Below are 12,461 nucleotides of genomic sequence, written 5' to 3'. Positions count from 1 at the left end.
TAAAATTTTTGTTGTTGTTGTTGTGTTGTTGTTGTTGAGACAGAGTTTTAACTCTTGTTGCCCAGGCTGGAGTGCAATGGCGCCATCTCGGCTCACCGCAACCTCCATCTCCCGGGTTCAAGCGATTCTCCTGCCTCAGCCTCCCAGGTAGCTGGGATTACAGGCACCTGCCACCACGCCTGGCTAATTTTGTATTTTTAGTAGAGATGGGGTTTCTCCATGTTGATCAGGCTGGTCTCGAACTCCCGACCTCAGATGATCCGCCTGCCTCGGCCTCCCAAAGCACTGGGATTACAGGCATGAGCCACTGTGTCCAGCCTAAAAAATTTTTGTTTGTTGTTGTTTTTGTTTGTTTTTGTTTATTGTTGTTGTTGACACAGAGTGCTGCTTTGTCACTCAGGCTGGAGTGCAGTGGCGCGATCTCAGCTCACTGCAACCTCTGCCTTCCAGGTTCAAGCAATTCTTCTGCCTCAGCCTCCCGAGTAGCTGGGACTACAGGAACATGTCACCACATCCAGCTAATTTTTGTATCTTTAGTAGAGATGGGGCCACATCCAGCTAATTTTTGTATTTTAGTAGAGATGGGGTTTCACCATGTTGACCAGGCTGATCTGGAACTCCTGACCTCCAGTGATCCATCCACCTCAGGCTGCCAAAGTACTGGGATTGTAGGCGTGAGTCACTGTGCCCGGCTAAGACTTTTCTTATCCCTCAAGCTGATATGAGCTTTCTCTCCCATTTTGAAATTCGATATGTTGTACCTTTTGCATGTTTCTTATATTATAAACCAGATCCTCTTTGTAATACATAGACTTTGTCCTCGCTTTTCTTCTAGACTGTAAACTTTTTAGAGTTCAGACTATATCTTATTAGCTTTCTAATACCTGCAATAGCAGAAGAAGGATATGTGCCCATGAATCTTGGTGTTATCTTTACAGACCCCATAATGGTCTTCCTAGTTTATTAATATGTACATTTAGCCATAATTATATATATCCTACTTGCATGTAAAACATGGACCTCATGATGTTGCTTTTTTTTTTTTTGGAAACAGAGTTTCACTCTTGTCACCCAGACTGGAGTGCAATGGCATGATCTCAGCTCACTGCAACCTCTGCCTCCTGGGTTCAAGCGATTCTCCTGTCTCAGCCTCCTAAGTAGCTGGGATTACAGGCACCTGCCATCACACCTGGCTAATTTTTGTATTTTTAGTAGAGACGGGGTTTCATCATGTTGGCGAGACTGGTCTCGAACTCCTGACCTCAGGTGATCCGCCTGCCTCGGCCTCCCAAAGTGCTGCGATGACAGGCATGAGCCACCACGCCCGGCCCCAGTGTTTCACATTCAACAACAAAAAAAGAAAATTAAATACATCTGGTACTATTAATGTGCTCCTATAACCCATTTTATGAATACTTCCATATATTGTTCACAGGCTTTTCCTCTCTCTAAGCCCCTGGACCGAGAAGGCAAGGACAATATGTTTTCCTCTATCTCCACACAAGATCTAATTCTACCTGATAAGTGGCAGTGGGAGAACAGGCTGTTTACCTGAGTAGAAGAGAAGCCCCCATATGCATTGCGTTGCTTGGCCAACCAAGCCACTGTGCTAGTGGCCTTCGCTATCTCCTTTTGAGTCAAGCTGGGCTTGGTAAGCTGGGCCAACAATGCATATGCTGTGAGTTCCACATCTACAGCCGCAGGCTCAGACCAAGGGCTGGCGTTCGATGATGGAGTAGGTTTCTGGCTCCAGTGAATGGATTCTCCTATGGAAAAAGAAACATAACTAGGATGTCCTTAGAAGGAACTGGCTTTCCCACATTCACTTTGTAAATGCAGCATCTTAGGGCAGAGTAAGTACCAACTGAGAATTAAACAGAGTAGAAAAAAAATTTCTTAGATTTAGCTGATTAATTGACCTTGATGTAAATGCAAGGATGCATGTGTGCGCCTGCGTGTAAAGCTAGAAGCATCGATAAATGTTCCTGCCTCCAGCAATTACATGAAAACCACCCTTGTTAACTTATCAGTTTTGATGCTAATGGAAATAGGTAAATAGAAGCTTCTTATAAGAATCTCTGTGTTTGGGGGCAATTTTTGTTTGCTTACAGTTTTATGAATTTTTCAGCATTTATTTCATTTAATCAAAGATTTAGGCCGGGTGCGGTGGCTCACACCTGTAATCCAGCACTTTGGGAGGCCGAGGCGGGTGGATCACCTGAGGTCGGGAGTTCGAGACCAGCCTGACCAACATGGAGAAACCCCAACTCTACTAAAAACACAAAATTAGCCAGGCATGGTGGCGTGTGCCTGTAATCCCAGCTACTTGGGAGGCTGAGGCAGGAGAATCATTTGAACCCGGGAGGTGGAGGTTGCGGTGAACCGAGATCACGCCAATGCACTCCAACCTGGGCAACAAAACAAGAGCGAAACCCAGTCTCAAAAAAAAAAAAAAAATTTTAACATTTTAAGTAGAATAAAAATGGCAGAGTATATGAAAGAATTCTGAGAAACCATGAAGAAATGCTAATGAGGCCAACTATACGAAACATGCTTAGAAGGCAGTCCAATAGAAAGAGACCAAAAGAAACCTCTGTGACAGCCAAGATGACAGATAATGGATAACTTGAAAAAAAAAAATAACAAATGAGAAGACTGTAAGTTAGAAGACTAATTAAACAGAATTTTAGAGATAATAAGTAACCACAGAAGGGCAATCTAATTGGAAGAACGTAACAGGAAACATGTGAGCTTACAATACAAGATAATGGAAAAGAGATCATCACAATAAACCAATATACGGTGGAACAGGTGTATTTAACCCATTGTCTCAGACACACATTTCATGACTGGAGTTGCTTAGACACAAGAGAAAAAACTACCTGACCCCCTGTGAGAGGACAGCTCAGCCATGACGCTCATATAAATGAAGGCTGAGACTGCACTTCTGCCTGGAAGAATAATTTTAAATACACAGCCAGATAAATGAAATGCATTAATATTTTATTTACAAGATCTGTCATACTTCAAATAGTATTCTAAATATATTTAAAGTGGTCCAGGCCAGGTGCAATGGCTCACGCTTGTAATTCAGCACTTTGGGAGGCCAAGAGGGGCGGATCACTTGAGGTCAGGATTCTGAGACCAGCCTGGCCAACATGGTGAAACCCCCTCTCTACTAAAAATACAAAGATTAGCCAGTGTGGTGGCGGGCACCTGTAATCCCAGCTACTCGGGAGGCTGAGGCAGGAGAATCACTTGAACCCAGGAGGCAAAGGTTGCAGTGAGCCAAGACTGCACCACTGCACTCCAGCCTGGGTGACAGAGCAAGACACCATCTCAAAAAAATAAAAAGTAAAATAAAAATTTTAAAAAATATTTAAAGTGGTCCTACATCAAAGCGCTTTCAAAGATCTCCAAAAGGGTGATTCCACAATGCCAATACATTTTCCGACTAGCTTCTTCAATGTAGTTTCTCTTCACATTAAAAGTATAAAAATGTGGCCAAGCATGGTGGCTCACGCCTGTAATCCCAGCACTTTGGGAGGCCGAGGCAGGCGGATCACCTGAGGTCAAGAATTCGAGACCAGCCTGGTCAACAGGGCGAAACCCCTTCTCTACTAAAAATACAAAAATTAGCTGTGCATGATGGCACACACCTGTAATCCCATCTACTCGGGAGGCTGAGGCAGGAGAGTTTCTTGATCCTGGGAGGCAGAGGTTGCAGTGAGCTGAGATCACGCCATTGCACTCCAGCTTGGGCAAGAATAGAGAAACTCGGGCGTGGTGGCTCATGCCTGTAATACCAGCACTTTGGGAGGCCGAGGCGGGTGGATCATGAGGCCAGGAGATCGAGACCATCCTGGCTAACACGGTGAAACCCCGTCTCTACTAAAAATACAAAAAATTCGCCGGGCGTGGTGGTGGGCGCCTGTAGTCCCAGCTACTGGGGAGGCTGAGGCAGGAGAATGGCGTGAACCCGGGAGGCGGAACTTGGAGTGAGCCGAGATCGCGCCACTGTACTCCAGCCTGGGCGACAGAGCAAGACTCTGTCTCAAAAAGAAAAGAAAAAAAAGTATAAAAATGCCCTTTGAGCACTTGTGTGTGTTTCTCACAAACCTCCCAACGATAATTTGATGACTTAATAACTGTTACTAAAATGAATCCTAGAGTACATGTGTGGGACAGAGGTTACTAGGGAGATTATGGATAACTCACAGCTTATGTTCACAATTTCAAAGAACTCTCAACAGGACCAACATACCTGAGATGATAGCCTGTTGATCTAACTGTTTAAGGAGAATGTTTCTGATGTCCATTTCCCCAGCCAGGGAGAAAATGTAAGCCAACAGGGCCTGTGTGTAGAGGTTGGTCGTGGAGGTGGCCGAATTCTTGAGACACCGTAGACCCTGACTCACCATTGGGTCCTAAAAAGTGAAGATGAAGACTATAACTCATAAGGCATTCCTTTAAAAATGGCAAGTAATCAGGAAATCATCTTATCCTTCTTGACCTTAAAAGGGTGACTAGAGACAAAGATGGGCGAATGTCTCTAGGAATACGCATGAGAAGGAGGGTATCAAGAGGAGGAGCCAGGAGAACTTACATCTACGTCCTTTCCCATCTCCAGCAATGCAGCTGTGACATACGCAGTCAAGGAGACCTCATCATCAACACCACCCTAGAGGCAAACAGGGAGACAGTGAGTCAGGGCAGCAGGCAGCAGCTGCAAGAATTATGTGCAGATTGCAAAACAGCCTCCCCTCTGAATAGATGAATAATTTTTAAAAAGGAAAAAGAAAAGAAAGCTCTTCTTTCCACAGGCTTTCTGCAGCTCCAAGCCTCCAGGACACACAAAGAGGGAACAGTTTGGACTTCATAACTGCACAGCCTTAAACAGCCTGCAGGAGGCAGCATGTGGACTTCAGCTGAGTGGGTATTTAAGAAACCCAACAGAAGGAGTTAGGAAGGATAAGAGGTTTAAAGAAGGGAGGAATAAGGAGAGAATCTGCTGCAGCACCGCATCTGAGCCTCCTCACATGCAGCTCCCCTCAAGCAGCACGATACCCAGCCCTTCTCCAGCAGAGATTAGGTGAGACCTTCCCTGCTTATCGCCTTTCCCAGAAACAGCTAAGCAAATTTTTAAAAATATCTACTCAAATTATTATCGTCATTCTATAAATAAGAAAACAAACACTTAACAAGATTAAATAGCCTGTGGTCACGCACAGTGGTTTATGCCTATTATCCCAGCTTGAGGCCAAGTCGGTGGGGAGGATCGCTTGAGCTCAGGAGTTTGAGGCCAGCCTGGGCAACACGGTAAAACCCCAACTCTACAAAACCTGCAAAAATTAGCCAGGTGTGGTGGCACGTGGATCCGTGGTCCCAGCTATTCAGGAAGCTAAAGTAGGAGGATCATCTGAGCCCGGGGAGGTCAAGGCTGCAGTGAGCCATGATCGTGCCACTGCACTTCAGCCTGGGTGACAGAGTGAGAGCCTGTCTCAAAAAAATGAATAAGTAAATAAATAAAAAGATTAAATAGCTTGCTCACGGTTACATGGCTCATCTGCAGCAGGACTGGAATTTGAACCCAGGACATTTAACTCTGGAGCTCATGTGCCAAACCACTAACCTTGGCTACACAGAGGATGGATTTCTCAATGGACTGGCCTGCTCTCGTAAGAAAGTAGGAAGAGGCTGGGCACACATAGGTCACGCTTGTAATCCCAGCACTTTGGGAGGTCAAGGCGGGTGGATCACTTGAGGCCAGGAGTTCAAGACCAGCCTGGCCAACATGGTGAAACCCCATCTCTACTAAAAATACAAAAAGTAGCCAGGCATGGTGGCACATGCCTGTAGTCCCAGCTGCTCAGGAGGCTGAGATCACTTGAACCGAGGAGGTAGAGGTTGCAGTGAGCTGGGATTGTGCAACTACACTCCAGCCTGTACAACAGAGTAAGACTCTTGTCTCAAGAAAAAAAGAAAAGAAAAGAAAAAGGGAAAGAAGGAAGAATACCTCTGAGATCTTGTTCTAGTCAAGTCCTTTATCTTAGTAGAGACAGGGTTTCAGACTGGTCTCTAATTCCTGACCTCATGATCCACCCGCCTCAGCCTCCCAGAGTGCTGGGATTACAGGCATGAGCCACTGTACCTGGCCCCCACGCATATTTCATACAGTGTATAAGAGAAGAAGAAGACAAAAACTTAGGGGAGACTAATAAGATCCTGCAGAGGAAGACTAATGAATCCTATAAATAGATTTTTTTTTTTAACACTCAAGATTTTTAATCCTTGCCCTGGAATAGCAATGTAAGTGATTTCTCTAGAAAAGTTTATACAAGTCTTTCTTGCACTGAGTGTGTCCTGAATTGAACAAGTTATCCTGCAGGATCTACGCCTTGCCCTGTGCTTGGGACAGGTACAGACAAGGTAGTGAACAGAAGAGAGCAGTGCCTCTGGAGTGCAACTGCCTGGTTCAAATCTCAGTCCTGCCACTTATTAGCATGCACCTTGGGCAATTTACTTAGTCTCCATGGCTTAGTTACTTCATCTGTAAAATGGGATTAATAATGGCATACCAATACCTAGCTCATTGATTTGTTGTAAACATGAAATAATATCAAATAAACCACGTGCCTAGAACAGTGCCCAATAGAGTAAACTTCTTACAAAAGACGTTGGGCCGCCTGCTAGTCCTCACCACAGGAAATGGCTTTCCCAGATGGATTTGGTGACACAGTAAGAGGCCCAGAGATCTTTTAGTCCAGTAGTCTCAAATTTCAGTGTGTATCAGCATCATCAGGAGAGTTTTGTTAAAACACAAATTTCTGGCCCACCCTCCCAGAGTTTCTCATTCAGTAGGTGTGGGCTGGGAGTCAGAATCTGCGTTTCCAACAAGTTCCCAGGTGATGCCAATGCTCCTGATCTGGGAACTATGCTTTGAGAACCATGTTCCAGTCCACATTCTCTTTTTTTTTTTGAGGCAGGGTCTCACTCGGTCACCCAGGTTGGGGTGCAGTGGTGCAATCACGGCTCACTGCAGGCTCGACCTCCTGGGTTCAAGTGATCCTCCGACCTCAACCACCCAAGTAGCTGGGACTACAGGCATGCACTAACAAGCCTGATTAATTTTTCATATTTTTTTTGTAGAGATGGGGTTTCACCATGTTGCCCAGGGTGGTCTCAAACTCCTGGGCCCAAACGATCTGCCCGCCTCGGCCTCCCAAAGTGCTGGGATTACAGGCATGAGCCACTGCACCCAGGCTTCATCTGTATTCTCATTCTACAGACATGAAAACTGAGGCCCAGACCAGCTAAGCATTTTGATCACGGTCACCCAGAGCCACAGTGGAGACCAGGAGAAAACTGATTCCCAGGCCAGTGCTCTTTTGCTTCTACTCGGTCAGAGGTGTGAGGTCCTTCGAGACAGTGGTCAGCTGCAGGCTCCTGGACAGATCCGCACCTTCATAGCTGTGTGAAGGAGATTTCCCACATTGGCATAGCAGCCACTGGGGAGCTGGTTTCCTGCCATCCACTTGAGAGCATCCTGGATGTTCTTGGGATCAATGAAGATGAATTTCTGAGCTTGGCCAAAGCATTTTGTGACAAACGCTGTCAGCCTACATGGGTAAAGAGGAAAATATGGCATGAAGAGGAATTTCCAGGTGAGGGTGCAATCATTTCTTCATTTATTTGGGTGTATACTTCCAGAAGGGGAGCTGAGGGAACATATGCCATAGCAGGCCTAGAAAAGAGAGGCATTAATGGGCACCAATGAGGACAAGAACAGGGAGGCACAAGCTCAGGAAGATCAAGGGACTTGACCATCCATGAGGGTGAAATAAACAGTATTAAAGAGGTAGAAGACTGAGTGCAAGAAGGAAAGGGGTTAAGGGGAGAGGTAGTGGAATAGTTCCAGAGGGCTCAGGAATTATGCTCTGGAGTACAGAACTCATTGGGAATTGGGTGATATTACCATGTGTTTCCATTTCCATCTCGCTCCCCAAAGGCACTGTATGAGCCATTGCTGTGTTTGTACATCAGCTCCTTCTGGTACCCTGGGAAGCCAAATGTGGTTTCAGATCACAGCGACAACTTCAGAAAACACCCCCATGCTTTTCAAGGATATGGGACACTTGAGGGGCTGGAATTCCCTGTATCTTATCAATCTGTCGTAGGGCCTAGTGGAGGAGAGTGTTCAAGAAAGAAAGACTGAACCAACTTACCTATTTCCAGGAAACCCACTGCCCGAGACCTTATCTCCTCCGTCAGCAGCCCTGCCTTCTCCAGGTACTGCAAGACATAGATGATGGGAGCAAACAAGACCATGTTCTGCTCGCCACAGCCACTGGGCATCTGCACCAGACCGTCCAGGTTCTGCAGGGCTGTGCCCATAATGTCTCCTGGGATCCAAAAGGAGAGAGAGAAGGTGGGGGTACAGAGAAGAAGGGACCCTCTAAGAGTTATCATCATTCACTGAACAAACATGTATTAGCTATCATGTAATAAGTACCTACTATGGGCCGGGCGTGGTGGCTCACGCCTGTAATTCCAGCAGTTTGGGAGGCCAAGGAGGGTGGATCACCTGAGGTCAGGAGTTCGAGACCAGCCTGACCAACATGGACAAACCCTGTCTCTACTAAAAATACAACAACAAAAAAAGTACCTACTGTGTGTCCTGGGAAGACCACAGTAAATCAAACTCAGTCTCTACCCTCAAAAAAACTCACAGAGGAGCAAACCATTACAACACATTACAATTTTTATTCATTAAAAACAATTTTAATACAGTACTACAATATCATACGGGATATGTACGAGATGCTAGGGGACACAGAGAGGCACATAAGCTATCTAAGAGAGTTCAGGGCTTTTAAGAAGACATGTCACTGAGCTGATGAGTGATGTGACAAAACTTAGAACACTTAGGATCAATATCTAAGTTCCTCTACCACTGCATGTACGTTCCTCGCCCTCCAAATCACCAAGTTTCTCTAAAACACAGTTCTGACACTCTTTTCCAAGTTGTCACTGACCCCTTCATATACTTCCCAAGCCAGCGAACCTGACATAAGTGACTCATTAACATCTGCATTGTAGCCAACAAGCTCAATTCAATCTATAAATGTGTCCTGAATGTCAACTATGTTGCAGGAACTGTACTAGGAACACAAAAGAAAAAGATGTGGCCCTTCCTCTTCAGGAGCCCCCAACCAGTGTGGAAGACAGATATAGACAGTGAACTCTAATACAATAAGATAAGCGCTATGTCAGACTTATACGAATAAAATAGACAAAACAGAGACACTGTGACTGCAAAGGATCTCAATAGAGGGTGAGGGAGTAAAGAAAGAGCCTAACATTCATAGGGCTCCTACTACATGCTAGATATTGTGCTGGGGACTTTCTATTGCATTTAATCTTTACACCAGTCTGAGAGGTAGGTTATTATCACTGTTTTACAGAAGAGGAAAGAAGGCCCAGAACTGTTCACTAACTTGTTCAGGGTCACATGGCTATTAAATGACAGGTTAGATATGATTTCTAAGTTCATGCTTTTCAACCCACTTCCTCCCTTGCCCAAAACAGTAAGTGTGCTGCCTATTGTAAATATGGTTGTATCTTCCCTAAACTATACCCAAATTCCTCATTTTTAAAAATGGTTGCTGCAAATATTCTGTTTTCCCTTCACCCAATTTATAGACTGTCTAAACCTAAATACGTATCAAGCATCAGCGACCTTAACTTCTTCCTACCCTGACTCCCTTCCATTTTTAACTAGAGTACAAGTCTAATCCCATCTGTACTGTTGCCTACACTGTATTTCCCTCCAATATAAAATACGCTCTTTTTCCTTCATCACTTGTTATTAGTCACACTCTCCAGATAGGTCCGCATGTCCCGCCCCACTCCACACCTTTGCAGCCTCCATTCGCCTTTTCCTTTCTGAGTCAAGAATCTCTAACTGCTTACCCAGAACCGTAACATAAGCCTTGGTCGAGTCAGGAACAACATCCACTGGGAGCTCCAGGGAGACAGATTCAGATGCCACCTTTCCTGTGAGAGGCAGATAAAAAGGTGACACAATAGAAGATGGGGAATGGCAGGGGTTCTCAAGACAAAATTGTAGAAGAACTTTCTATAATCCAGGAATTTCTGTACTCGGTGCTTTCTCTGGGATGCAGAAAGCACTGGGTACTATTCATAGTGATCTTGCTGAAAATAAATTCCACAGAGAGTCATCATCGTGCTGCACACTTTCTCTTCTTCCTCCTGCCTCCCAGTAATCAGCCCCATGAGGAATGGCACTTCAGACTCTCCTATTCCTTCTGGTACTGTGCATTCCTCCTTTTGCCTATGAAAATCTCCTGCTGCCAGGTGCAGTGGCTCACGCCTGTAATCCCAGCACTTTGGGAGGCCAAGGCAGGAGGATCACAAGATCAGGAGTTCGAGACCAGCCTGGCCAATATGGTGAAACCCCATCTCTACTAAAAATACAAAAATTAGCCAGGCATGGTGGCATGTACCTGTAGTCCCAGCTACTCAAGAGACTAAGGCAGTAGAATCACTTGAACCCGGGAGGCAGAGGTTGCAATGAGCTGAAATCGTGCCACTGCAATCCAGCCTGGACGACGGAGCGAGACTCCGTCTCAAAAAAAAAAAAAAGAAAAGAAAAGAAAATCTCCTGCCCTCTAAGGGAATTGTCACCACCAATCCTGCTCTGAGTCCACCCACCTTTTGGGCACAGCAATGAGCTGTGTGTCTTCTCCACCAGGACTCCCTCAGGCTGCGATGAAGAGAGACACAGATAAAAACAACAAAGATGAACGTCAGGAGGGATGGCACTAAAGGAAAGGGAAGGGAGGCCCCTCGCTGTGCCCCCAGGGCTTCCCTCAGAACTGCAGACAAGAGCTTCTCGCTGAAGCTTAGAAGAACTCTGCGTCAACCCAAGGATGGGCCCTTTCTGTAAAGTTCTTTCTGGGCAAGTGCTAGAGCCAAAGACACATTTAGGCAACTTCTAAGAGGCAAGATTGACAATGGGCTTCATGATGGGACGAAAAAGGCAGCTATTGATGAAGACAGACATTTTAATTAGGGAAACTAACATTCATTGAGTGCCTATGAGGTGCCAGGTTTTAGGTGCTTTCATAGGCCGTGGGTGTGGATTAGGCAAATGTTCAAGGGGCCAGGGAAGGAGAAAGTTGAAGCTGCCTGGTTGGACTGGAGTACAGTTGCTGTGAGAGACTAACTCACAGCAAGACGAGATGCTGAGCATCCCTCGGTTGGTTGCTGTCTCTACCAATGGAGAAAACTCACTTTGACGAGAACTGGCTTGATGAGCGTGTCACTTTGGCCCTTTTGGGGAACAAACCCCTTCTGGCCCCCACATGGTTCATTGCTGTCCAGAATCTTTGTACTAATAGTAAAGTTAATGTGACCTGAGAGAAAGAAGAAGGGAAGCCATTAGCCCTATTGCCAGAGGTACCAGTGAGGTCCATTCCCATTTGGGTCAGCATTTCTGAAACTTTAATGGGGATCTTGCAACAGTGCAAACTCTGCTGCCATAGACCTGGGGTGGGGCCCATATTCTGCATTTCTAACAAGCTCCCAGGTGATGCCAGAGAGGCTGTCCAGTGTGGTAGGTAACCTCTAAGGGCCCTCAGAGATCCCTGCATCCTGATATTTACATCCATTGAGTGTGAGCTGGATTGAGTGACTCACTTCTGTTAAAGAGAACAGGGTGAAAGTAATGACTCTTCTGGGATTAGGTTACAAAAAAGACTGCAGCTTCCATCTTGGGTGCACCCCTTTTCTCAAACTGCTTGCTCTGGGGAAGACAGCTGTTGTGTGATGAGGCAGCCCAGCAGAGAGATTCATGTGATGAGATACTGAGTGAGGCCCCTAGCCAAAAGCTGAGGTCAAGAACTGTGTCCTTCAGTCTAGCAGCCTGTGAGGATCAGAGACTTTGGGATGAGCTTGAAAAATCAATCCTCTCCTAGTCGAGTCTTCAGATGAAACCACAGTCCTGACTGACAGCTTGATTGCAACCTCATGAGATACCTTGAGCCAGAGGTACCCAGCTAAGCTGCACCCAGATTAATGACCCATAGAATCTGTTTGATAATGTTCGTCCTTTTATGACACTTAAGTTTTACAATAATTTGTCAAGCAACATGAGATAACTCATACATATGAAAATCAAACTTTGAGTTGCAAGGATTTAATCTATGAGTGACTGACATCCCATAGGGTTGGGGGTGAGGATTAAACAAGTTAAAGCTGTGGTGACTCATTCTTGTAATCCCAGTACTTTGGAAGGGTGAGGCGGGAGAATCACTTGAACACAGGAGTTTGAGAACAGCCTGGGCAACAGAGCAAGACCCCTTCTCTGCCAACTGAATTAGCCAGGCATGGTGGTGGCATGAGCCTATAGTCCCAGCTACTCTGGAGGCCTAGGTGAG

General features: G+C 45.7%; 1 protein-coding gene and 1 long non-coding RNA gene across 3 annotated transcripts in view; one reads left to right on the top strand and one right to left on the bottom strand.

Moving 5' to 3' along the window:
- Window positions 1-9,282, top strand: part of LOC129136510 (uncharacterized) — a 58,843-nt gene extending 49,561 nt beyond the window's left edge. The window contains exons 2-4 of one of the 2 annotated variants that reach the window (XR_008538233.2): window positions 4,824-5,092; window positions 7,289-7,664; window positions 8,236-9,282. This is a non-coding gene — a long non-coding RNA (uncharacterized LOC129136510). The remainder of the gene's footprint in view (window positions 1-4,823; window positions 5,093-7,288; window positions 7,665-8,235) is intronic. The other variant, XR_010148259.1, reaches the window with a different exon arrangement.
- The window catches only part of A2ML1 (alpha-2-macroglobulin like 1), a 52,559-nt gene that overhangs the window by 11,158 nt on the left and 28,940 nt on the right, over window positions 1-12,461 (bottom strand). Inside the window, 9 exon segments of the mRNA XM_520828.8 lie at window positions 1,552-1,766; window positions 4,265-4,427; window positions 4,607-4,681; window positions 7,463-7,619; window positions 7,976-8,057; window positions 8,226-8,402; window positions 9,973-10,056; window positions 10,735-10,786; window positions 11,317-11,438. Of these exon segments, the coding sequence (XP_520828.5) occupies window positions 1,552-1,766; window positions 4,265-4,427; window positions 4,607-4,681; window positions 7,463-7,619; window positions 7,976-8,057; window positions 8,226-8,402; window positions 9,973-10,056; window positions 10,735-10,786; window positions 11,317-11,438 (1,127 nt within the window).

Source organism: Pan troglodytes, chromosome 10 (genome assembly GCF_028858775.2).
Source record: "Pan troglodytes isolate AG18354 chromosome 10, NHGRI_mPanTro3-v2.0_pri, whole genome shotgun sequence".
Lineage (NCBI taxonomy): Eukaryota > Metazoa > Chordata > Mammalia > Primates > Hominidae > Pan > Pan troglodytes.
The sequence above is the reverse complement of the archived record's forward strand: the minus strand, read 5'-3'. Positions and strand labels throughout refer to the sequence as shown.